A 26468-nucleotide genomic window follows, 5' to 3' on the forward strand; every position below is an offset into this window, starting at 1 on the left:
AGACCCTGGACTCGGTAGATCTCGTCGATCTAGCTTGTTGGGACGTCGGCGAATCAGCCTCATTACTGGGGTATCCAGTCAATGAGAGCTAAAATATGTGTAGATCACTGTTTAGATGCTTGGCATTCGTGTCAAGCTCAAGCAAGGTGACAATTAAAACATTAATCGAAAGGGGAAAACATACCAGGTACAGATGATGCATCGCAGAATGGAAAAACCTTGGAAAGAAACGCTCGGGCCCTGAACGAAGAAGGACACCGTATGATGCCGTCCCGGTTGCGGCAACCGATGGGTGACGGTATAATTACCATTTTCACCCGTACCGTAGCTGCGACGGTGCGGCCCCGATAAATTACGATACGGTACGCTTTCGCTACCGAGCAAGCTCGAGTCACTCGCAGGTCGCTTTTCCGCTGCTCCGCGCGGTGGAAGTGACCGGGGCAGTACCTCTCCACCTAATTCCCATAATCTCAATCTCATTCTATCAATTCCATCCTTCCCATCTTTCCTCTGATCTACACCACCCTTCTAATCCCCTTTCTTCTCTCTACTTCTTTCATCCATTATTCCTGACAGCCCTTCCCTTCAAGGTTGTTTTCGAATTCTCTCCTTGAAATTCCGCAAACCCCATCCGCCCTTGCTCCCGAGTCTCATTGCCCTTTCAATGCGCCCGTTCGCGCTACAGTGATCTCTCCCTCGGCACTCGACAAGACGCGCGCAGCCCGCATTACCTCCATCTCTCCTTTTACAAACACCAATAACCATCGGAGATGGTGGCCCCGGCCTTGAACGGGGCAAAATCGATGGCCGGGCAACCATCCATAGGCTCCCAGCCTACTCGATCTTCGAGCACCCACCCGTCGCATTCACACAATGTGCCCCTGAGCGCTCGCAGGTCGACACCGCTCGACTTGTCCACCGTTGAACGGCGCGGGCAATTCAATGGTCCCCGCGAGCCATCCAAGCGCGTCCGGCCTCATGGCATCCCCGAGGCTCCGACTTTCCGCCCAACTGAGGAGGAATTCAAGGATCCGGTGGCATACATCCAAAAAATTGCACCGGAGGGCAAGAAATACGGAATCTGCAGAATTATCCCGCCTGAAGGCTGGCAGCCAACGTTCGCGATTGATACAGAGGTAGGCCTCCCACGCAATTTGTTACCCGCTCTGCATTTGCTGTTGGCTGGCGGAGGCTGCAGCAGCACACCCGGGAATGCTTCTTCTCGAGTTTTCAAATGCTCACTTGTCGGCATTCTCAGCTAACTATGGATACCTGCCACAGCGATTTCATTTCAAAACCCGTCGACAAGAACTCAACTCGGTCGAAGGAGGTATGACCCCGTTTTCAGCTGATGCTGATGCCGGTGGAACCACACCGAATGACGCATCTAATCCTAACTCTAATCCAGGTAACCGTGCCAACATGAACTACATCGATGGGCTTGCCATGTTTCATAAGCAACACGGAACGAACTACAGTCGATTACCTAGCGTAGACAAACGCCCTCTCGATCTCTACAAGCTCAAAAAGGCTGTCGAGATCAGAGGCGGTTTTGAGCAGGTTTGCAAGACTAAGAAGTGGGCCGAAATTGGTCGTGATCTCGGCTACAGCGGCAAGATCATGTCTTCGCTGTCGACCTCGCTCAAAAACTCCTACCAGCGTTACCTGCAGCCGTACGAGGAGTACCTGGCCCGGGCCAAGCCCGGAGTTCAACAGCAGCTTGAAATGGAACACGGCGGCCCGTTTACTCCTTCGCCTCGTCCCTCACCTATGGCCAAAAAGCCCACGGAGGAGAACGGAACCCCTTCGAAGATCCTTGATGAGACCCTGGCTATCCGCATGCCCCAGAACTCCAGCACCCCCAATGAGCAGCCCTCGGAACCAACTCCACCCGTGGAACCCACCCCTCCTCCACGCCCAGCGCCGTCTGGTTTCACCCCAGTAAATGCTGCAACTGGCTTTACCGCTGTGAATCACTCTCCTGGCTTTGCGACAGTGAATAATGGCCCTGCGATTAAGCGCGAGGGCGAGAACGGCGCTTCGACTCCGCAGAGTATCGCTGAGCAGCATCGGTCCACACCTGTGGCAAACGGCGAGGCTGGGAATCCTTCCAAGCGCGCCATCAGTCACGATAGTGCCTCCCAGGCTGAAAATGGCGATGCTGATGGCGGAAGTGGACGACGGAGTAAGCGTCTCAAGAAAGGTATTTCGACTCTTCTTGGCTGTACTGTATTCATTGATCTGACTCTGATTTTTCTTTCTTTTAGATTCACTTCCCACCGTCGCGGGCTCGCACATGTCCCTCCTTCGTCCTGCACCGCCCAAGGCCCGGAAGGACGGGATCCAGAGAACCGGCGAGAAGTGCGAATCATGTGGAAAGTCAGATGATCCTGATACAATTCTTGTTTGCGAGAGCTGTGAGCTTGGTTATCATACTGCCTGCCTTGATCCTTCCACTACCGCCGCTTCCGAAAATGATTGGCATTGTCCAAAGTGCCTTGTTGGTACCGGCGAATTTGGATTCGAAGATGGTGGCGTTTACTCGTTGAAGCAATTCCAAGAGAAGGCCAATGAATTCAAGAAGCGTTACTTTGCTTCGAAAATGCCTTTTGACCCTGTTCTTAACACGCATCGCCGCGAGACCGAGGACGATGTTGAAGCTGAATTCTGGAAACTTGTGGTTGATTTACATGAAACTGTCGAAGTTGAGTACGGTGCGGACATCCATTCGACCACTCACGGCAGTGGATTCCCCACTATCGAGCGCAACCCGCTTGACCCATATTCGTCCGACCCTTGGAACTTGAATGTGCTTCCTTTCTATGGGGATTCGCTCTTCCGTTATATCAAGTCTGATATCTCCGGTATGACTGTGCCATGGGTTTATGTTGGAATGTGCTTTTCGACTTTCTGTTGGCACAATGAGGACCATTATGCATACTCGGCCAATTACCAACATTTCGGCGCGACCAAGACCTGGTATGGTATTCCCGGTGCAGATGCCGAGGCTTTCGAGTCGGCTATGCGGGAGGCAGTTCCGGAGCTTTTCGAGGGGCAGCCAGATCTTCTCTTCCAGCTGGTTACGCTAATGCCGCCCGACAAGCTCCGCAAGGCTGGTGTTAATGTCTATGCTGTGGACCAGAGAGCTGGCCAGTTTGTTCTCACGTTCCCTCAGGCTTACCATGCTGGCTTCAACCATGGCTTCAACTTCAACGAGGCAGTCAACTTCGCACCCGCCGACTGGGAGCCTTGGGGTGCCGCGGGTGTGGAGCGTCTTCAGGCTTTCCGCCGACACCCATGCTTCTCTCACGATGAGCTGCTTTTTACAGCAGCTACCCGAGACACATCTATTGCGACCGCGAAGTGGCTCGCTCCTGCACTTGAGCGAACCACTAACCGAGAACTAGGCGAACGGGCAGCATTCCTCTCTCGCCATAAGGAAATTGTGCCTCATAATTGCAGGATTGGCGCCGAGTCTTCGGCGGGTGATTGTCAACTTAAGTTTATAGTGGAGGAGGAGGATCTTCCCGAGGATGACTATCAGTGCCAACAGTGCAAGGCTTACGCTTACCTAACTCAGTTCCGCTGCCACAAGTCAGGCAAAACTCTCTGCTTGTCGCACGTGGAAGCCTATGACTGCTGTGGTGACTCTCTTCCCCAGAAGTTATTGGGACCGGATCATACTCTCCGCTACCGCGTGAGTGACGAAGAACTGAAAGCGGCTGTCCAAAAGGCTCAGGAGCGAGCTAGAGCCCCCGAAATTTGGGGAGAAAAGCTCGACAAGACCCTAGAGGACGAACCGAAGCCCCAGTTAAAGGCTCTCCATAACTTGCTCAGTGAAGGTGAGAAAATCCCGTACCACCTGCCTGGCCTCCAAGACCTTGCGGCTTTCGTCCAGCGTTGCGATAAATGGGTTGAGGAAGCAAACAACTACATTACCCGGAAGCAGCAGAATCGGAGAAAAAACGAAAAGGCGTGGCGCAGAGCCAGTACCAAGGCTGCGCAGCTGGACGATCGAGACCGTGAAGTCCGCAGAGTGGATCACATCTACGCCCTTCTGGCAGAGGCTGATAAACTTTCCTTCGACTGTCCACAGATGGCGGCTTTGGAAGAAAAGACCCGCGAGATCGAGAAATTCCGCCAGGACATTAACGTTGCCCTGATGAACCCCTCCGTACGATCCGCCCAGGAGATTGAGGATCTTTTGGAAGCCGGCCGCAACTTCAACGTGGAAATGCCGGAAGTTGAACACCTGGAGCAAATCCACCGTCAAAAGAAGTGGACCGAAGAGGCCACTGGCAAGCGTGACAAGTACCTTTCCCTCAAGGATTGCCAGGAATTCGTTGCCGCGGGTGAGCAGCTTGGTATTTCCGATACCAACGAGCATCTAGTCCATTTCAAGGAACTCCGCCGTCATGGTGAAGCCTGGGAAGCCAAGGCCCAAGAACTGATGTCAGTGGAGGCCGTTCACTACCAGCAATTGGAGGCGCTCTCCGCGCAAGCATCCCGTTTCCCTGTTTCCCCAGACACTCTTTCCGCTGTTGATGCTATCTTGACCAAACAGCGAGAAGCACAGAAGCGGATCCAGACCCTGTATGAAAAGAGCAAAGACAATGATCTGAGAAACCGGCCCAGGTACAAGGACGTTCGTGAGCTCACGGAGTCTTTGGAGCAACTTAACAGCCGACCCATCGGGGCCATTGATTTGGAACGCGAACAGAAACGGCACGAGGACTGGATGCGAAAAGGCAAGAAGCTCTTCGGAAAGGCAAATGCTCCCCTCCACATCCTCAAATCACACATGGAGTATGTCGAAAAGCGCAACTCGTACTGTTTCGATCTTGAAGACAGTTATCGACCCCCTGTGGAGCCTTCTTCGCGAGACAACAGTCCAGAAGGGCTACTTGAAAACGCCCCAAGTAATGTGTGGGGCCCCAAGTCGCGGAAGCGAGATGTGTTCTGCATTTGCCGACACTCGGAGGCAGGCATGATGATTGAATGCGAAGTCTGTCATGAGTGGTAAGTTAAGGTATTTTTGAAAATCTCTAAACTGTGGTCGCTAACAAGTTCATTACGCAGGTATCATGGTAAATGTCTCAAGATTGCACGAGGCAAAGTCAAGGAGTTCGACAAGTACACTTGCCCTATCTGCGATTGGCGACAGAAGATCCCTCGCGATGCAGCCCGTCCCAAGTTGGAGGATCTCCAGGACTGGCACGCAGAGATTCCCAACCTGCCTTTCCAGCCTGACGAGGAAGAGGTCCTGGACAGCATTGTCAATCAAGCTCTCGCCTTCCGTGATTTCCTGCAGGGCTTCACCAACGCTGCCTGCACCACCACTGAGGAAGTACCTACTTTGATCTTTTATTTGCGGAAAATCGAAGGTGCCGAGGTTCTCTTGACCTACGAGACGAATTTCTTCCGACAGGAGATTCACAAATGGGCTCCTGTTGCGCCCGAACCCCCGCCGATTCTGGAGCAGTCTTTGTCGACTCGGAAGCCACGCCCGACCAAGCAGCAAAAAATCATGGCTCAGCTTGGTGTGGATCGTCTTGAAGACCTCCCAGAGCACCTGCGTACGAAGCATATGATCTCTACCAAGCGCAAGTCGGTCGATGCAACTCAAACAACTCCTCGTCCATCTCTGCAGCCCGCGCCGCCGACCCCAGGCGACAGCCAGCCTCCCACCACTGGGCCTGCCCTGACTCCCATGGCGGAACCTAGCGCTGCCCCATATCCCTTCTCCGCCAATTACTCCTTACCAGCCAGCGACTCTACTCCGGCCTTTGCACCAACCTCGTCTGCTTTCCTGCCCCATGCGGCGGCCGCACCATCATCTCCGACTTTTCTCCCACGCTCTCCGTCGCCTGCTGGGCAGGGCATGGAAACCTCTCTCTTCAGTTCCCCGCGCTTTGGCGGCCGCGAGCCTCAGTTCGTCAGCAGCAGTCCGCGTCAGGATCTGGACGACGTTTTCGCAGACCTTACCAACCAGGAGGACGCTGAGCCCGATGCCGAGGCCATGGAGAACCTTCATGCCACCGAGGCTCTTGAAGCTCTGAATGCGAGCAACGGCACTAGTCGCGCCGGCTCCGTTCATGACGAGCCCGCTACTAGTGCTGACGTTCCACCTGCCACTGAACAGGCCGCGGCTAGGAAAGACAACCCGGAGCCAGAGCTCTGATCGGCCAATTGTATCGCTAACCACTGGCGTGGTTTTTTTTCTTTTCTTCTTTTTCTTTTCTTCTTTTTTTTTTTTCCTTCCTTTGTTTTATCTCTGACAGTCTTGGGAGGTTCATTCTTGAGCTTTTGTTCTTGTCTTATCAGATTCTCCTCTCGATTGTGTTTTCTTTTTTTTGAACAGGGGTCCATATTAAAGGGTCAGGACTGGGTGATGTCCGCGGAGTTTTGCAGCGTTTACTACCTTTCTTCGGTTGTGTGTTCTATTTCCTATTTCCCAGGCCAGCTAAGGCTATGTTTGTGATGATCGAAGCAGTCTGCTTTGTTGACTTTTGCTGTTGCCAGTCACCCTGTAATACTAGTTGAACGCAGCCATTGTTAACTAGACCTTGGAGTCTATTCTCGTTACCCAAAGTAGTTGATAAAACTGTTAGATCACATCCGCGTATGCTCCCAATGCAGCTTGACCTCCTGTGTGGATGAACAATATATTCACATCTTCCAGGCCACGCTGTCGCGCAAACTCCTGTATCTTGTCTTCTCTCACCCAGTGCATCATCGCTCTAGCCACCTTGGCCGTATACACCGGGTCTAGAATGATACTCTCTGACTGCGCCATGATCCGCATCGCCTCCGTGGTCTCCACATCTAGCACTCCATACCCAGTCCCCACAAACCGATCTTCCAGCCGCACATCATCCATAGCAATCGTCTGTTCTGCGTTGGGCCTATCATTTCCATCAAACCCAATCTGTGCCGCTGCCCGCCTTGCAAAGCTTAGGACTCGGTCTGCGTGATACGATCGCGGCTTGGTTGGTGAGTTCAAAACACCAATGACCTGTCTCGGCCCTGTTTCTCCCAGCTTAAATCCAGCAAGTAGTCCACCAACAGTGCTTCCACTACCACAGGCCACAAAGATGTAATCGAATCTGCCTGAGCCCTCGAGATTCAATTCAAGCTCCTGCATTTCAATCTCAAATGCTGCGCGTGCGTACCCCAGGCCGCCGAGCGCATGGAGACTTGCGCCTCCGGGAATCCAGTAGGGTCTTTCCCCGCTCGCTCGGAGTTCTTCGAGGATAGGGTTGGCATCAATGGCAGCCGGGTCGCCTTCATTCAGGATCCGCACTTCGGCTCCGATAAGTCGGTTGATCTGTACGTTCCCCGAACGAAGGAAGGAATCGCGGTTTTGGCTGGCGCGAAGGCCGCCGCCCGTGCCGCGGGAAAGAAGGACTATTGCCTTGAGGCCTAGAGTACGCGCAAGTGCTGCGACTTGAACGGTGTGGTTGCTTTGGATTGCGCCTTCGGTTACGAGGATGGTTGCTGGGCCATCTAGTTTCAGTGTTGTCGGGTGATGTTCGTGATAATGGTATGTTGGTGTGGAGGATAAGATGTCTGGCACGATGTATTCGAGCTTGCGGTATTTGTTACCTGCGCATGCGAGTGGTGATCCATGGTCTTCACGCTTGGCGTATATGTTGATTCGAGGGTGGTTTGGACTTTGGGGGTTGACTGATAGAGAGGGCAGTGGATGGATTGGTGAAGGGTGGTTGTACAAGATTGGGTGACGAGGAAGCTCGGCGAATGGTCCAGGTAGACGAACAATTGATCTTAATTGTTCAGAAGGCCTGGATATTCTCGACAGCTGCGAAGATAAATATGGATTTTGAGCCATTTTGAACATGCCTCGGACAGCGGGTCGTGAATGGAGAATACAGCGTTGATATCGGGGGATCTGATATCTGTCGCCGGTGACGTAGCCGCATATCAAGTCCACAACATAACCTCAACTCCCTCACGCCATGACCCTCCTCCAGTTCCTGCGCCAGGCACGCCAGGTGCATCTCCAATTCCCATCGGGTGCATTGTCCGAGCCTCCAGTATATGTCCTGGGCAATCCCTCCGCCGATCTCGACTCCATCATCTCCGCCATTGTGTACTCGTATTGTGCCAGCACCCGTCTCCCTAGCACAACCCCATGCCCCCATGTACCACTCCTTAACCTCCCCGGTGTGCCCAGTGGCCCCGAGCTGTATCGCTTGCGCCCAGAATTTGTCACCGCACTATGGCTATCAACTGGCTTCCCCTCCCTGACACCCGACGAGCGCTTCGAAAATTCCTCCGAGTCGGCGGGGAAGGTCCTGCGGGAGCACATAGTTACAGTTGCGGACTTTGCACAGAGTCTACAGGAACATACGACGTCGAAATGTCTCGTTGCAGATGCGACCATGGTTGACTGGAATGCGATGCCCCATCGCGTGGGGGGGCAGAAGGGACATGGCTCGGTGGCTGGTCTATCCGGGGTGTCTTTCCGTACGGTGGGGTGTATCGACCACCACGTCGACGAGCACTTCGTACCTAGCCAAGACTCCCTCCCTGCCAACCAACCCTTGATAATTCAGCCGGGCCCGGGGTCGTGTTCGTCCCTGATCACCAATGAATTAGTCAGACGCGGTCTCTGGGCCGCAGACGCGTCGTCCGCCGAAAGCGCGCAGCTGGCGAAGCTGGCACTGGCCGCAATTCTGATCGACACTTCGAATCTGACGGCTGAAGGGAAGGTCACGGATGTGGATATACAGGCCGTGAAGTTCCTTCGCGAGCAGGTTGCCAAGGAGGACCCGAAGTGGGACGCAGAGGCTTTCTACGAAGAGATTCACTCGGCGAAGGCAAACAGTCTGGATTTATTGACTTTGGATGAAGTTCTCGATCGAGACTACAAGGACTGGTCCGAGACCTCTTCATCTGGGGAATCCGTCAAGCTCGGCTTTTGTTCGTCGGTCAAGCCGATTCGTTGGATCGTTGAGAAGGCGGGCGAGCCCCAGCAGTTCCTGGATGCGGTACGTGCATTTGCTGCCGGCAAAAAGCTGGATGTGGTGGTTGTGATGACCTCGTTCACCTCCGCCGAGGATGAATTCTCTCGAGAGCTGTTCGTTTGCGCAATGAGTGATTGCGATGCTGCAGTCAAGGCGGCAGAGGCATTCGTTGAGCAGGCAGGGTCACACCTCGGTCTGGAGCGATGGTCACCGGTGGACTGCAAGTGCCCGGACTCGACAGAACATGAGATTCGGTCTACGCTGGATGGAAACTCGGGTCATTGGAGGCGCCTGTGGCTGCAGACAAATACGACTGCCAGTAGGAAGCAGGTAGCACCGCTGTTGCGAAACGCGGTGGCCAGTCTATGATATCTACTTTACATGCTTAGTATAAATTATCGGTGACGTGCTATCCTCTATTCGACTCGCCTGTAGCCGTTCGCTGTCCTCTTCGGACCTGAAGATGGAGAGCCTTAGAGCAGACCTTCCCGCGACCTTTCTGGCATAGTCAAGAAAGCTGTGGGGTTTCTCGAATTTTTTGTCTTCTTCGCATCCCACATCAACATTCCACATCGGGCGACACGCAAGCTCTTACACACTTCGACTTATCATGGTGAAAAGAAAAAATTTGGTTAGGTGTTTATTTATTTTTCTGGCAAGACCCGATTTATCCGAATGCCAAACACTGCAGACCAGGAGGCAAATATGTCTGCTAGAAATGAAGATGGAAATGCAATATATGCAATGCTCCAAGCCAACCTGATGCAAATGCCAGTAGCAAAACGAGAAAAGAAAACCCATAAAAAGACAACGCTGGCGCGAAGGACAGCAGCAAAATATGCAAACAGAATTCAAATAACCATCAAATAAACCACCCCGGTAGATTCTATCACAATCGAAAAGTGGACAGCTCAACTCCAATGATGCTCGTTTATCAGACACACTCCCACTCACAGAATACACACCACCGTGCGACTCGGTCGGCGAGGACTAGACCGCGCCAGGTACCTCGCTCGCCAATCTTGATCACGGTCTCCCATACACTGCCCTCCGCGGCGGCATCTGTCACCGAGTCGGATGGGTTGTCGTTGCCGATCATGTGATCTGCCTTTCGGGTGAGACGCAGAATCTTGCCAGAGGGAGACTGGATCGCCAGCTTAGCTGGCTTCTCACGTCCGGAAGCCGACCTGGTAGACGAGATGGCGGAGGTGGATGCAGAGAACTCGTTTGAGTTGCTCGATACGGTTGAGCCACCCGCAGTGCTCGATACCATGCTCAGTGCGCTCGAGGGACGGTTGAACACCGATGGGGAGGCACATCCATTCGATGAATAGTCATCCTTTGAGGGGACTCCTGGCGACGAAGGGTGCTGGCGGATGGCGAAGACAAAGGTGTTGTTGACTGCCAGACGCGAACACTGCGGCTGCATAATATACAGATCATGGCGCTGGGCATGCGGTGTCGGATGGCGAAGCACGAAGTCGTAGGGTGGGTTCTCTCCGGTGTGCGTTATCGGAAGAGCCAGAGCCAGAGGGTGTGGAATGTCTCGGCTGGTGTGCATAAGACCCTTCTTGCCGGCATATACTTTCAATACACCTTGTCCCTCGTCGCCTGGCAGAACAGCCTTGACAGTGATGCGTTTCTGACCACGGAACCAGTCCGGCTGGACCAACGCTCGCTTGCGGATAATGTCGCCGCTTTCAAAGAAGTCACCATCGGCGTCGCGGGCAAACGCAGGTGACTCGACTTCGGCAGCACATTCCACGTCTGGTGGCACCACGAGACGGATTTGCATACACTCCAGTCCCTCAATCCGCATCAAACTGGTATCGTAGTCTGGGATCTGTACGCCCAGCTTAAAGTACTGCGGGGACACCACCGGTAGTGCCAATAGGACATCTGGTGAGACTGGAGGGCAAATGTGTTGCTCCTCGGGGTAAAGAGGAACATGGGTATAGCAGATGTCGAGCGGGCGAGCGAGGAAGTACCAACTTTCCGCCACAGAAGAGTTGTTCGTCACGAACCGGCTTCTTTGAGGATTTGTCGGGTTTGCCAGGGCACAGTCCATGATGCGCCATTCTCCGTCGACCAGGACAGCGTTCCACCAATGGTTGGGACGAGAGAGACTGTCAAGATCCAGCGAATCACCAGGCTGTTTAAGGAAGCCACGGATCACTTCGGTGTGAAGACCAACAGAGGCGCACATTTCGTGTACCAGAAGAGCGATTTCTTGGGGACTACCGCGTCTAGCGTGCAGTACTCTCTTCATGTCGACATCGAGACCGTCGACGGGCTCTTCCCAAGCGATCTTTTCACTGACCCATGTGAAGATAGCACGAAGCCGTTGAACATCACTCTTGTAGGGGCGAGTGATATAACCTTGAGCAAGGCTCATGGGATTTGTCGTGGGGGGAAGGCTGCTGATGAAGCGTGCGCCCTTGTCGACGAGAGAAAGATTTGCCCTGTCAAAGTTTGTGGGCTCGCTGATCGGGAGCCCATCAATACTTTCGTCACCCTCTGCAGTATCATAAAGTTCCTCGACTGCGTAAATCACTGGATGATCCATCATCTGGCAGCGTTCAGCTCGTTCAATCCGCTCGTTCCTACTAGGAGACGATGCGCGGTTGACGTCTCGGCGAACTTGGACCCAGTCAATGGCACTAGCACCGAGACCCATGTCTCGAGAACTATCACGCGCCGATTCTCGCGAGGTGAGGAGAGGGGATATCGTATCAACCACCCTGTGGCCCTTTGTCGGAGATGGTGAGCTACCATTATGACCAACCGAAATGCTGCTTCTTGCGCTAGCCGCACCAGTCTTCGCGGACTCAAAAATCTTCTTAAAGAACCCTTGTTTCTTAGTCTTGGGAGTGGAAAGCCCACCAAACACCCCACCCGAGTCACCTGCATCGTGATCCGCAGCTGACCATGGAATAGCAGAAGAAGCCCCCTGACGAGAAGTATTATGACTAGAGTGATACGAGATGCCAGTCATTGGAGATTCCGGGCGTTCCGTGTTCCCAACATCACTGAAGCCTCGAGAACGAACGGTATCCATGGCCGTGTTAGGTCTCTCATGACCAGCATTACGTCTTGCGTAGCTTCCCGCACTCGTTGCACTGAAGCCACCAGCTGAAGCGCCACTCATCATGCTCTGATTCGTCTTGTCCGTACTGGTAGTCATTTGGGTACCAATACTTTGAATGCCACTAGAGCTGGTGGCATTTGACTTGTTGGTGAAAGTTCTGTTGAGAATGTCTCCTCGGGGATCTTGACCTGACCTTCTGGATCGAAGATGTGGATACTGAGCCGGAATAGAATTGTGTCGCGGATGATAAGTGGCATGTTTGGGAGGCGGCGGCGGCGGTACATCGTCGTCCACAATCGGTCCTGTTTCGTCCTCGGGAGGCCGATTCTGGTCCTCCAATTGACGGAGACGGCTTTCCATCCTTTGCACATAATTGTTCAGTTGCGGAGGCCCATCACCATGATAGTCATGTGAATAGACGCTGTTCCTGTGTACCAACCCTCCATGAGGCTGCTGGTTATGCCCATCAAAGCCCATTGAAGTCAAGGGACGACGCCTGTTACCTGGCGGCGTTCTGTCATTGCTATCGTCATACACATCTCCCGACCAGGGATTGTTGAATGTCGGCGGTGGAGAAGGCGAAGGTGCATGATGAGGAGAGGGCGAAGCTTGGCGTGGTAGCCCCATATCTTCCAATGAAGTCATAATATCTTCCATGGCATCTCTGAGCGGTGATGGGGTATTACCGTTTGTATCTGATTGCGCCGAAATAGCTGAGTGAGCCGAATGGGTGGAAAGCGCCCCTGGCGAGGGGGTGCGCGCAAAGATCACATAACGATCGTTCATACTCAAAGGCTTAGGATTAGGAGAACGTGGCGGCTTTGGAGTGTGCGTTGCAGGTTGCGGAGAGTGCAAAAGATGCTGCGGTTGATGCATAGGCGGCTGAGGAGAAGGTGTCCGTTGATGTATTGGTGGCTGCGGAGAAGGTGACCGCTGATGCATATACGGCTGCGGAGAAGGTGACCTTCGATACATGTATGGTTGAGGAGACCGCGGTGGTTGATGCATGGGCGATTGTGGCGAACGAGACGGTTGATTCATATATGGCTGTGGTGAATGGGACGGTTGATACATAAATGGCTGCGGAGACGAGGGAGGTTGAGGGGATCGGGAAGGTGGCCGACTGATAGCCACGCGATGTGGAGGAGGTGGAGGTGGAGGGGGCGACTCCTCGCGCTCTTGCAGGAACATTGGCGACACTTCTCGGGAGGATGGGCGTGAGGACGAGATACTCCCTCGAGGCATGATGGCGGAAGGTGAGCGCTCCGGCTCCATTGACGCGCGAGGAGATACAGCTGGGGAAACGCCGCGAGATGAGGGTCGAGAAGACACAGAGGACGGACGAGACAAGGGACTTTGATTCTTGACCGCAGACGCATGGGTGCGCAAAGGCTTCACACTTCGAGGAACTCCGGCACCATCACGAGGGGGCGTTTGGGGTATCGAGCTCTTGACTGGAGTGTTGGACCCGCTCCTTGCGAGCTCTGATGCAGGAGACAATGCTTCCTTGTGCGCTTGGAAGGGCTTTCGAAAGACGGTTTTTGCTTTCTTCGGGGCGGACGTGGGATTATGAATGGGGGAAGAACCAGATAAGACCATTGGGCTGGTATCCCGGCTAATTGGCACAAAGTCGTCGCTCATGAGCTCGACGAAGTTCGATGGGAAGAGCCCAACAGCACGTCTATCACGCCGCAAGCGACCCATCCACCATTGCCCGTCTCCTGCGTTCAGGCATTCGATCAGGTCTCCCTCCACAAATCCCAGGTCTCGATTTGTTTCTCCGCCCCATGAATAAACAGCTCGGCACCAACACGGAAACCGCGATGGCAGCTGGGGTGCGCTGAGCGCCATCGCGAGGGACGGGTGCTAGTGTGGCTGGTCGCACCACCAGAGCTGGAGTTAAAAGCTGATCTTGCGTCAGTGATCAGGTCGAATTCGGCGATTGCAATACGAATGTGTTTTGCAGCAATGGGTGGGCGTGTTGTCGGGGATACTTCTAAGTTCCGACGTAGCTGGAAAGTCGAATGGGGCGAGGTTCGCACGACAGGGATGGTAAGGGTTCATGCAACGAGCATTGTGGAAAAGCGGTGAAAGAGATTGTGTATAAAGTAATCAAAGAAGTGCCAAAGAGGAAATGCGACAGGAGGAAAGGGCAGGGAGAGAGAAGGCCAGGATCCTACGGTGAGGCCCGAGCTGAGTCGGGTTGTTTACGTGGTGGCCCGATCGGGACTAGCGGGCGGAGTCCTGGCTTATCGATAAGCTTAATACCTTGTGGTCATCGCTCTGGTTTCCAGGGCATGAGGCTCTCATTTTTACACTTTTTGATGTATAGGATAGGTTACATCGATGATTTTTGTGCATGCGATCTGACTATTCCAGACATATCCGAAGATATTTTCCTGGTTGCATAGCTCCATCCCGTCCGTTGGTCCATGGTTCGATTGTCGCCGCAAGTTGGCCTTAGCAACCTCCCGCTCCCCCGCCTTTGGGGGCCAAGAAACATAGCCCTCGGCAACAGAATGCATTTGAATCGTTGACTCGACAAAATATATAGCTTTTTCTAGGCATTCTTATCAAGATCACCCGGCTTGATGCACCCGTAGTAGTCTTTGGATATTTCTGTAATTATCCTGAGGCGTATCTAGATATCTCCAAATGGAGATGCTTCGGAATATTGAACAGGACACTGTCAGTGGACAAGAACATTATTTTCGCTTTCATATAAGCTGGGGCGACCCACGAGCGCTACTGCAAGGTTATCATTCATTGTGAATGCTCAAAACGACGCTTTTAAGCCCTTCCAGACTTCATCTCCAATTCTCGGCCATATTATGCTGCCGAGTTCAAGTACACTCCATTCGTCGGAAAAACTTCTCCTACGAAGTCATGACAGGCCAGTCTCTTGGGAGATCATCGTTTGTTCCGCTCCATGCCGGCTGCACCGCATCGGGAAACATTGCATTCTAACGGACACCAAGAATGCCCAGCCACATCAAAACAATTTTCCGCAGGCGGAAGTCGAGCACCGTCCCTTGCATAAGGTTACTGTCTGGCTGCCATGGTCCAATGGATGCGCGTATAGCCCAGAAGTTCGCTGCACAACTCGGCTGAGGCTCCGAATGATCTCTCGGGCCGAGCCAAAAAGGAAAATTTTGTTGTATTCCAGTCTTCCCCAGCCACATCAACATTCCGAACGGAGTATGAAGCTGTCTATAGTTGCCATTTTGTACATTCGTCAAACTCTTATGGCAAGCCCTAGCCCTACCCCGGTTTGTCGAATATGGAAACATGTTTGCGGACTTGGATCGGTTTGCATTGTGGCACTCTGAAGAATTGACTGCTTTGGATCTGCATGCCACGAAAGGGCGATAGCTTAAACTGTTAAAATGCCAGATCCCCTAGGAGCTATTATACTCTAGATTGACAGTCACCTTTGTTTATCCTCGACCCAGTTCTGGCCAAGCCCATTGACTGAGTGTGAAGCACTTATATCACTCGTTTTACATTTGCCTCGATTTCCAAGTGGTTAGCAACCCCAATGGCGCCATTGAAGACTATTCTGGCCATCGGGCTCGTGCCCTTGGCATGGGCGAAAAGTGTCCACTTCGACTTGAATCTCACTTGGCAAAAGGGAGCGCCTGATGGCAATGCCCGAGAAATGATTTTCATGAATGATCAGTTCCCTGGGCCGGAACTGCGAATTGATCAGGGTGATGATGTTGAGGTGAGCTTCATTTTCCGGTCACGTACTTGTTGAGGTCAATTAACCAACGAGCTTTAGTTTGTCGTTCACAACAACATGCCCTTTAACACCTCCATTCATTTCCACGGCATCGAGCAACATAACACTCCGTGGTCTGATGGTGTTCCCGGCCTGACGCAAAAGCCAATTGAGCCCGGCCGCAGCTGGACCTACCGGTGGAAGGCTACTCAATATGGAACCTACTGGTACCACGCCCATGCCCGTTCCGAATTAGCGGACGGCCTTTATGGTCCAATTTGGATCAAGTAAGCCCTCCTCTGTCCAATAATGTTTTATATGATACTAATAGTTTTAGTCCGGGTCCCGAGACCCTTGATCCTTTCCACCTGATATCGACCAATCCCACCGACATTGCGGCGATGCAGAAAGCAGAGAAGAATCCTCACCTTGTCATGCTGTCTGATTGGGATCACTTGACGGCTGCGGAGTACCAAAAAGTTCAGGAGGATTCTGGTATCAATATTTTGTGAGCTTTGACAGTACTCTTCGATAACAACAGGACGCTGATGGCGATGTAGCTGCATGGATAGTATTCTTATCAACGGTCGCGGTGCTGTGTACTGTCCTGGAACTACCAACATTTCCAGTGTAGAACTGCCCTACCTGAAGTCTGCCATTGACAACCAGCCTTTGACGGATAAGGGGTAAGTTGTTTTCCCGAGGGTCCTGCGATCATGAGACTGAAGTTTTGCCCCTATCCCAGATGTCTGCCGAACATTTACGAAACCCAAGGTGACTTCCCTCCGACCAACGAAGCCAAAGTCCCTCAGGGTCTCAACTCTGGCTGCAAGCCCACGACCGGATCGCACGAGATCATCAAAGTCAATGCCGACCATGGCTGGGTTAGTTTCAAGTTTATCAGCGCTGCCGCTATGAAGGCACTCATGTTCTCCATCGACGAGCACCCGATGTATATCTACGAGGTGGATGGAAGCTACATTGAGCCACAGCTGGCTGAAAGTGTCGCTATTTTTAATGGAGAGCGCTATGCGGCCATGGTCAAGCTTGACAAGCCCTATAAGGACTACACCATCCGTGTCCCTGACACCCAGGGTGATCAGGTCATTTCTGGTTTCGCGACCATGCGGTATCAGGGTTCTGATAACATCTATCCCTCTCAACCTTATGTGGATTACGGGGGCCGAAACACTTCCGCCTCAGTCAAGGCTTTGGACCAGAGAGCTATGAAGCCCTACCCTCCGGTTACTATCCCCAAACATGCGGATCAGCTTGTCAACCTGACGTTGGGCCGCTGGGGATCTTCTTACACCTGGACTGCATCTGGAAATGCCCTGTACGATGTGATGGCAAACTGGGATGACCCCATTCTCTACGATCTGGATGCCAAAAACAACTTGGCCGACCAGGTTACCATTCAGACCAAGAACGGCACTTGGGTCGACCTTCTTTTGCAGCTGGGTGATATGCCTAACACGCCCGCTATTCAAGCCCCCCATGTCATGCACAAGCACTCCAACAAGGGATTCATTCTAGGTGTTGGACCTGGTTTCTTCCACTGGGCCAGCACCGAAGAGGCCTACGCCGAACGCCCCGATCTATTCCAGTTGGACAACCCTCAAATGCGTGATACCTTTGTTACAATTGGCCCCACGGGTCCTACCTGGATGATTGTGCGATATCAGGTAGTGAACCCTGGCCCATTCCTTTTCCACTGTCACATTGAGACGCACCTTTCCAATGGCATGGCGGTTGCACTCCTTGACGGCGTCGATGTATGGCCTCAGGTGCCTGCCGGTGAGGACCAAAGTCCAGGCGCTGATCAAGGACAGCCCCCTCACAGCAGCATCCCTAAGCCTCAGTCCACATCCACACCCACCTCTTCCTCGACGCCATTGTATACGCGGAGACCTCCGCCCAAGGCAACCCCTACAGATGATAAGGTGGAGCCTTACGGAGGCTCTTGGCATGAGCCTCAACACCATCATTGAATTCAGCTGAAGAACGTTGAAGTGATTGATGTCATCGCAGAGGCTAGTGAGGTCTCTGATACGCCCGTTCAGCAGTCATCTCGCCGAAGCGGGGAGTATCAGGCTCGTCACTGGCAGTTCGCCCTCGTTGCACATTCGGATTGTGTTAATACTTTTGAGGCGCATGTATTTCACTGACCTCACTCAGCACTGATGGTCCATATTATCTGCGATACCAATATTCTGGCATTTTAAAAATTAATTCACTAATATCTTAACGCTTCTTCTTCAAAGGGCTTTCTATCTGCGTTCTTTACTCTCTGTGGAAATCGCGGTCCGTTGCCGCTGACCCACCTCGATTGATGTAGATCCCGACCCACCTACCTATGAGGGACCATATGAGCTCTGGAAACGTCTGACACTAGCACTTTCACCTTCAGCTGGTCGAGGATTAAACTTACCGGGCTCTGGACGAGAGTTTAATTTGTTTGACAACTACAAGGCCGCACTTCGATAATGGTCCATTTGAACTGACAGCGTGCTCTCCACGCTTAAAACTCTTCGCTAACAGCATGCCAAGATAATAAAAATTGAGCAGCTACATATAGATCTGGGAGGAAGAATTTTCTAGAATGCGATCGACGCCACGCACGCGCTTTTCTTTGACCTGCTCGAAAATCTTTGAAGGGAGGGAAGTCATGACGTATCGTATACCCTCGCATGGTACATACCTCAAAGGGATCTACACATCGGGATACGTTTTTTTCTTGGATCCACTGAGAATGTACTTATTTTGTGTGCAGTTGCATTCCAATTGGGTCACCTCTGATTGAAAATATATTTTGATATAGCATAACATTTGCGCCATTTGTGCCCTTTTCTTTATGGAAAATGCTTATAAAGGTCATTGATAGAAGTTCAATGGAACTTAATTAGACTCCCAACCTCTGTCTTTCTTTCAAGCCCTCATTGTAGTTCGCCCATGAGGCAACCCTTGAGCGACACATAGGGCAACGTAGTCACGTGATCATGGATCACTCCGGCTGTAACCTTCTGAAAGCGGCGACAACATCCTATGATTGCAACAATCGCCGGGATTTTCCCTATATGCAATGCTTGTTCCGGTCATTTAAATTGGTAATATGTCATGGACAGTGTTCCAACGGTCTTAGTCCATAACCTAGGCTTGGTTCGGTAGTTGTCACATCCGCAAACGGTCGTCGGAAGCAAGAAGCTATCATCGGTTTCCCGGTGCCTTTGTCAATCGGTAGTTTGCACTCAGGGTCCAATCGGGAACATCCAGGGAACTGCACAGCCTTGAGGTCCACTCTGTCACTATTCTGGTCTCTCTTAGCAAGAAGACAGTAACCGTGCCATTGGTTTGTCTAGATGGATTCCATTTCCCGGTCGATCGGAGTGGTACCCGGGCCATGCTCCATATGCTCCATGGCGCAAGCATACCGTGGTGAGCTCAGAATCCCCATGTAGCTTTGCCACGCAGAGAAAAAACAGGGATGAAAGGCTTTTGCGAAAATTCTATCCCATGTGCCAAGCGGACGTGGACCCTTGGACCTAAATCTGCCCCGTAGAGTAATACTCCCACCGTTCCATGTATAAAGTATTACCCCCAGTATTTTGCGCTGGTCCTTGAACCTTTTTTTTCTTTTTTCTCCGTTGAGTTTCGCACCCCTGACTGGCATCAGGCCTTGACAATGGAAAGCCCCAGGCGTGTGTATCTCTTCGGAGATCAGACTGCCGACTTTGACTCGGGCCTTCGCCGCCTGCTTCATGCCAAAAATAACTCTTTACTGAAGGCCTTCTTCCAGAAGTGCTACCATGGGTTGCGGACGGAGATCAGCCAGTTGTCGCCATCCCAGCGGCAGATCTTCCCTCGTTTCACGAGTATTGTTGATCTTCTAGCACGGTATCGACAGTCGGGACAGAACCCAGCTTTGGAAAGTGCATTGACGACCATTTATCAACTTGGAAGCTTTATCCAGTAAGTCTTTAAATAATAGTTCGGAAATTTATGCAAACTAACCATTCACAGCTACTACGGAGACATTGGCCATGATTATCCTGTTGGATCTGACAGCTGTATTATTGGTCTTTGCACCGGTCAGCTTGCGTCCGCTGCTGTGAGCTCTTCACGAACGGTGGGTGAGCTCATCCCAGTCGGTGTTCAAACTGTTGTTCTGGCCCTTAGACTCGGATCCTCCGTCATCAAGGTGCGTGACCTTGTGGAGTCAAATGGAGCATCTTCGAGCTGGTCCGTTTTGGTCTCCGGAATCCGGGAGCCAGAGGCTCAGAAATTGATTCAAGGCTTTGCCCAAACACATGTAAGTATGCTCGCAACCTCTTCTATATTAGAAGAAATAAAGGAAGCAAGTGCTAATACTCAAAAGGCTCTGCCTCGCGTGTCTGAGCCGTATATCAGTGCGATCAGCCAAAATGGTGTGACTATCAGTGGCCCACCTTCCTCCCTCGGAAAGTTCATCGATGAATGCCTCTCCAAGGAACACAAGCCTACCAGGGCCCCAATCCACGGTCCTTACCATGCCGCCCACTTGTACGATGCGAGAGATATCAACCGAATCATGGATTTCTGGCCCAAGGAGGACTTTGAGAAATATGTGCCTCGAATCCCGATCCTTTCAGTTGAGACGGGAAAGCCAATAGAGGCCGGAAATATGGAAGACCTTTTGAAGATTTCACTGGAGGAGATTCTGTTACGGCAGCTTTGCTGGGATAAGGTCATCGACTCTTGTTCTTCAATATTGAAGTCAACAGACTTGAAGTGTTCCCTGCTTCCTATCTCCACCACTGCAACACAAAGCCTTTACACGTCATTAAAGAAGGCTGGAATCTCAAACCTCGAGGTTGATTCCTCCATTGGTGATGTGAAGAAGGACACGGAACGTGACAACCACACTGGCCGCTCCGAGCAATCCAAGATTGCCATCATCGGTCTTTCTGGAAGATTCCCCGAAGCCCCGGACACTGAAGCTTTCTGGGACCTTTTGTACAAGGGACTCGACGTTCACCGTGAAGTGCCTCCAGAGCGCTGGGATGTGAAGGCTCACGTCGACATGGATGGAAAGAAGAGAAACACGAGCCAAGTTCAATATGGTTGCTGGATCAACGAACCCGGTTTGTTCGATCCCAGATTCTTCAACATGTCGCCTCGTGAGGCCCTGCAGGCAGATCCTGCACAGCGCCTTGCCCTTCTCACTGCCTACGAAGCATTTGAGATGGCCGGCTTCATTCCAGACAGTACTCCATCCACGCAAAAGAACCGAGTTGGTGTGTTCTACGGAATGACTAGTGATGACTATCGTGAGATCAACAGTGGTCAGGACATTGACACTTACTTCATCCCTGGTGGCAACCGCGCTTTCACTCCTGGTCGCATCAACTATTACTTCAAGTTCAGCGGCCCTAGTGTCAGCGTTGATACGGCTTGTTCGTCCAGCCTGGCTGCCATTCACGTTGCATGCAACTCTCTATGGCAAAATGATTGCGATTCTGCAGTGGCGGGTGGTGTCAATATCCTGACAAACCCGGACAATCACGCTGGTCTTGACCGTGGCCACTTTCTCTCGCGGACCGGAAACTGCAACACCTTCGATGATGGTGCCGATGGCTACTGCCGAGCTGACGGTATTGGTTCAGTCGTTCTCAAGAGACTTGAGGATGCGTATGCCGACAATGACCCGATATATGGTGTCATTGATGGAGCTTACACCAACCACTCGGCTGAGGCTGTCTCTATAACTCGGCCCCTTGCTGGCGCTCAGTCTTTCATTTTTGACAAGCTGCTCAATGAGGCCGACATTGATCCCAAGGAAGTCAGCTACATAGAGATGCATGGCACTGGAACCCAGGCCGGTGATGCCGTGGAGATGGAATCAGTGTTGGGGGTCTTTGCTCCAGACTATCGCCGTGGGCCAGCACAGTCGCTTCATCTTGGCTCAGCCAAGTCCAACATTGGCCACGGAGAATCCGCTTCGGGTGTTTCAGCCTTGATCAAGGTCCTCGTCATGATGCAGAAGAATATGATCCCGCCCCACTGTGGCATTAAGAACAAGATCAATCAGAACTTCCCCACGGACTTGGCGCAACGAAACGTTCACATCGCTATGGAACCAACTCCCTGGAACCGTCCTGAGGGTGGTAAGCGCAAGAGCTTTGTCAACAACTTCTCAGCAGCTGGCGGAAACACTGCACTGTTGATTGAAGATAGCCCTCTGCGCGAGCGCAAAGGCGAGGATCCTCGATCTGTGCATACCGTCACTGTTTCTGCGAGATCCCAGTCTGCACTTAAGAATAACGTGGCCGCATTGGTTCAGTACATTGATACCCGCAAGAACATGTTCAATGCCAATGAGTCAAGTCTCCTTGCCAGCCTTTCCTACACCACTACCGCCCGACGCATTCACCACCCATTCCGGGTTACCGCGACTGGCTCCACGCTGGAGGAAATCCGGAATGGCTTGACCTCTGATCCAAACCGCGAGAGCATCACTCCGGTTCCCTCCACTGCCCCTGGTGTCGGATTTATCTTCACTGGACAGGGCGCTCAGTACACCGCCATGGGGGGTCAGTTATATGAGAACAACTCTCAATTCCGGACTCACATCGAGAACCTTGATCGTATTGCCCAAAGCCAGGGCTTCCCATCGATCATTCCTCTGATCGACGCCAGTGTCCCAATTGAGGAGCTGAGTCCCATTGTCACTCAACTGGGAACCACATGCATTCAGATGGCGTTGACGAAGTTCTGGATCTCTCTCGGAGTTACTCCTTCTTTTGTCCTCGGCCACAGCTTGGGCGAATACGCTGCCATGAACGCTGCTGGAATCCTGACTACCAGTGACACCATCTATCTGGTTGGTCGCCGAGCTCAGCTGCTCACTGATCAGTGCCAAGTTGGAACCCACGCTATGCTGGCTGTCAAGTCCTCGGTCGCCCAAGTGAAGCAGTTCTTGGACCAAAACGCCGCTGAGGTTGCATGCATCAATGCTCCCAGCGAGACTGTCATCAGCGGAACCGTTGACGAGATTGAGAAGCTCGCTGACAAGCTCGCCAACGAAGGATTCAAGGCTACTAAGCTGAAGGTGCCTTTTGCGTTCCACTCTGCCCAGGTTGAGCCTATCCTTGAGAATCTCGCAGAGGCGGCCAAGGGTGTCACTTTCCATGAGCCCTCTGTTCCGTTTGTCTCCGCTCTTCTTGGAGACGTTATCAAGGAAGCCAACCTGGAGGTTCTTGCTCCCGGGTACTTGACTCGTCACTGCCGGGAGACTGTCAACTTCCTTGCTGCTCTGGAGGCTACTCGCCACGCAAAACTGATGAACGAGAAGACTCTCTGGGTTGAAATTGGCTCCCATCCCGTCTGCTCCGGAATGGTAAAGGCTACCTTCGGTCCCCAAGCAACGACCGTAGCATCTCTCCGTCGCCAAGAGGACAGCTGGAAGGTGTTGTCTAACAGCCTTTCCTCACTGTACATGGCAGGTGTCGATCTTCGCTGGAAGGAGTACCACCAAGATTTCAGCTCTATGCACGAGGTTCTTTACCTTCCCGCGTACAAGTGGGATCTCAAGAACTATTGGATCCCTTACACCAATAACTTTTGCTTGTTGAAGGGCGCTCCGGCAACTCCTGCGGCCGTGGCCGCGCCTGTCTCGACCTACTTGACAACAGCTGCTCAGAAGGTCCTTGAGACTAGCGGCGACAATAAGACGGCAACTGTGGTTATTGAAAATGATATAGCCGATCCTGAATTGAACCGTGTCATCCAAGGTCACAAAGTCAATGGAGCCGCTCTTTGTCCATCGTCGCTGTACGCCGACATTGCTCAAACACTTGGTGAGTTCCTGGTGAAGAATTACAAGCCTGAGTGGGAGGGTCGCGGCTTTGACGTCTGCGATGTGGTTGTTCCCAAGCCCATGATCGCAAAGGGTGGCAAGCAGCTGTTCCGGGTCTCAGCCACTGCCAACTGGGCCAAGGAGTACGCTCAGGTGCAAGTCTGGTCAGTCACTCCTGAGGGCAAGAAGATAATCGATCATGCCCACTGCCAGGTCAAGTTCTTTGACACCAGCGCTGCCGGGCTTGAATGGAAGCGCAACGCTTATCTCATCAAGAGAAGCATTGCGCACCTCCAGGAAAGCACCGAGTCTGGCGAAGCCCACCGCATGAAGCGTGGAATGGTGTACAAACTGTTTGCATCCTTGGTCGACTACGACGAGAATTTCAAGTCTATTCAGGAAGTTATTCTCGACAGCGAGCAGCATGAGGCTACGGCGTTGGTCAAGTTTGCAGCTCCTCCTGGAAACTTCCACCGCAACCCCTTCTGGATTGACAGCATTGGTCATCTGTCTGGCTTCATCATGAATGCCAGCGATGCAACCGACTCCAAGAACCAGGTGTTTGTCAACCACGGCTGGGACTCCATGCGCTGTGTAAAGAAGTTCGACCCCAATGTGACTTACCGTACCTACGTTCGGATGCAGCCCTGGCAGAACTCTATCTGGGCAGGCGATGTGTGGATGTTTGATGGTGACGATATTGTTGCTGTTTACGGTGGCGTGAAGTTCCAAGGTTTGGCCCGGAAGATCCTCGACACTGTTCTTCCACCTGCTGGTGCTTCTCCTGCCAAGGCAAGACCTGCGCCCATCGACATTCAAAAGTCGAAGGCTCCAGTCAAGAAGACGACCACTCGCTCTGCACCCTCTCCCAAGCCTACCAGCCCTAGCATCATCACCAAAGCTCTTAATGTCTTGGCTGAGGAAGTGGGCCTTTCCGCATCCGAGATGACTGATGACCTCAACTTTGCGGACTACGGTGTCGACTCTCTGCTTTCCTTGACTGTGACTGGTCGCTACCGTGAGGAGATGGGTCTTGACCTTGAATCCTCCGTCTTCGTGGATCAACCCACTGTCAAGGTCTTCAAGCAGCTCCTGACCCAGATGAGCCCTGCTGAGAGCAGCAGTGATGGATCTGGCAGTGAACCTGATATTTCCTCTTCTGCCTCCTCGACAGACATCTCTTCTCCCAACTCGAGTGGACTTCCCACTCCCGCAAATGAGAAGAGCATGACCTACGAGCAAAATGACAGCATGAAGCAGATTTGCGAGATTCTGGCCAACGAGATTGGAGTTGAGCCCAATGAGCTTCAGGGTGATGAAAACCTGGGTGAGATGGGCCTCGATTCTTTGATGTCTCTCACCGTGCTCGGTAAGATCCGTGAGACTCTGGACCTCGATCTTTCTGGAGAGTTCTTCATCGAGAACCAGACGGTCAATGAAATCGAGACTGCACTCGATCTGAAGCCCAAGGTTGCTGCTCCCGGGCCTGTCAAGCTGCTCCAGGATATCGCGGTTGAAGCACCCAAGGCCACCTCCACTACGGCTATCCAGCATCCGCCCGCGACTTCCATCCTGCTGCAAGGAAACCCCAAGACAGCGACTCAGAAGCTCTTCTTGTTCCCTGACGGATCTGGGTCTGCCACATCTTACGCCACAATCCCGGGTATCTCTCCCGACGTCTGTGTGTACGGATTGAATTGCCCCTACATGCGGACCCCGGAGAATCTCAAATTTAGCCTGGACGAGATGACCGCTCCTTATGTGGCTGAGATCCGCCGTCGCCAGCCTCACGGCCCTTACAATTTTGGCGGCTGGTCAGCTGGTGGCATTTGCGCTTACGACGCAGCCCGCCAACTGATTATTGAGGAGGGCGAGCGAGTCGAGCGTCTGCTTCTCCTCGACTCGCCTTTCCCAATTGGCCTCGAGAAGCTTCCTCGCCGTCTCTACCGATTCTTCGATACAATCGGTCTGTTCGGAGAGGGCAAGGCTCCTCCACCCAAGTGGCTGCTCCCGCACTTCTTGGCCTTCATCGACTCGCTGGACGCATACAAGGCCGTTCCTTTCCCATTCAATGACAGTGAGCTGGCCGAGAAGCTCCCAAAGACTTTCTTGGTCTGGGCCAAGGATGGCGTATGTAACAAGCCCAGTGATCCTCGTCCTGCGCCTGCCGAGGATGGAAGCGCCGATCCCAGGGAGATGCTCTGGCTACTCAACAACCGCACTGATCTCGGCCCCAATGGATGGGATACCCTCGTTGGACCTCAGAACGTGCGCGGCATCACCATCATGGAGGGAGCTAATCACTTCACCATGACACGTGGCGAGAAGGCCAAGGAGCTGGCAGCGTTCATGGCTAACGCGATGAACACCGCTTAAACGACCTGCATTTTTGTCTTTTTCTCCTGTATATTAAGATTGTGGTTGGAGTTGGAAGGTTGAGATTGGTCATTTTTGATTGCCTTTATTTGGGCATTCTGCTTTCACTGTTTTGGCGTTTGAATTATTTACTTGTTTTTATAATCACGGTGTATGCATAACTTCGTGAATCTGTTATAGGGTCTTATTATATTAATATTGGAATGGAGAATGTTTTGAAGAATTTACTGGTTTGCTTGTAACTGGTGGCTGGATTCTCGATGGTCAAGATGCAAGGCCTATGCAGGGTCTAGTTCTCGGTCAGACCTAAGCCCTGCAAAATGTGACGCTCACATCCAGATTCCTCGGAACTCGTGCATGTATGCGTCATAGATAAAAAGTGGGACGTCCCTAGACTGCGTGGTAACATCGGCCCAAAGAACATTCACTAAGCGGGGTCGGCAGCAGGGCGTGCATGGACCA

At 52.4% G+C, this 26468-nt stretch overlaps 6 protein-coding genes across 6 annotated transcripts; 4 read left to right on the forward strand and 2 right to left on the reverse strand.

Annotated features, from left to right (window-relative positions):
* Nucleotides 1-770: 770 nt before the first annotated feature.
* Nucleotides 771-6181, forward strand: N7498_010539 (uncharacterized protein; the record flags this gene model as incomplete). The annotated part of the gene is made up of 5 exons (XM_058457595.1): nucleotides 771-1136; nucleotides 1282-1330; nucleotides 1409-2203; nucleotides 2268-5019; nucleotides 5080-6181. 5 exons carry the CDS (start codon nucleotides 771-773, stop codon nucleotides 6179-6181), a joined length of 5064 nt encoding a protein of 1687 aa, XP_058304494.1.
* A 426-nt stretch (nucleotides 6182-6607) lies between these two features.
* On the reverse strand, nucleotides 6608-7849 carry N7498_010540 (1-aminocyclopropane-1-carboxylate deaminase/D-cysteine desulfhydrase; the record flags this gene model as incomplete). The annotated part of the gene is made up of 1 exon (XM_058457596.1): nucleotides 6608-7849. The coding sequence occupies one exon, from the start codon at nucleotides 7847-7849 to the stop codon at nucleotides 6608-6610; it is 1242 nt and encodes a 413-aa protein (XP_058304495.1).
* A 127-nt stretch (nucleotides 7850-7976) lies between these two features.
* N7498_010541 (putative exopolyphosphatase) lies at nucleotides 7977-9356 on the forward strand (the record flags this gene model as incomplete). Its single annotated transcript, XM_058457597.1, has 1 exon — nucleotides 7977-9356. One exon carries the CDS (start codon nucleotides 7977-7979, stop codon nucleotides 9354-9356), a length of 1380 nt encoding a protein of 459 aa, XP_058304496.1.
* A 565-nt stretch (nucleotides 9357-9921) lies between these two features.
* On the reverse strand, nucleotides 9922-13926 carry N7498_010542 (putative SH3 domain protein (Cyk3); the record flags this gene model as incomplete). The annotated part of the gene is made up of 1 exon (XM_058457598.1): nucleotides 9922-13926. One exon carries the CDS (start codon nucleotides 13924-13926, stop codon nucleotides 9922-9924), a length of 4005 nt encoding a protein of 1334 aa, XP_058304497.1.
* Nucleotides 13927-15613: 1687 nt separating this feature from the next.
* Nucleotides 15614-17787, forward strand: N7498_010543 (multicopper oxidase; the record flags this gene model as incomplete). Its single annotated transcript, XM_058457599.1, has 5 exons — nucleotides 15614-15799; nucleotides 15857-16083; nucleotides 16134-16304; nucleotides 16357-16482; nucleotides 16542-17787. 5 exons carry the CDS (start codon nucleotides 15614-15616, stop codon nucleotides 17785-17787), a joined length of 1956 nt encoding a protein of 651 aa, XP_058304498.1.
* Nucleotides 17788-19478: 1691 nt separating this feature from the next.
* pksP (polyketide synthase alb1) lies at nucleotides 19479-26006 on the forward strand (the record flags this gene model as incomplete). Its single annotated transcript, XM_058457600.1, has 3 exons — nucleotides 19479-19765; nucleotides 19817-20105; nucleotides 20172-26006. The coding sequence occupies 3 exons, from the start codon at nucleotides 19479-19481 to the stop codon at nucleotides 26004-26006; spliced, it is 6411 nt and encodes a 2136-aa protein (XP_058304499.1).
* Between the last annotated feature and the right edge of the window lie 462 nt (nucleotides 26007-26468).

The sequence above is a fragment of the Penicillium cinerascens genome (genome assembly GCF_028974065.1).
Source record: "Penicillium cinerascens strain IBT 15544 chromosome Unknown scaffold_4_segment0_segment1, whole genome shotgun sequence".
Taxonomy (NCBI): domain Eukaryota; kingdom Fungi; phylum Ascomycota; class Eurotiomycetes; order Eurotiales; family Aspergillaceae; genus Penicillium; species Penicillium cinerascens.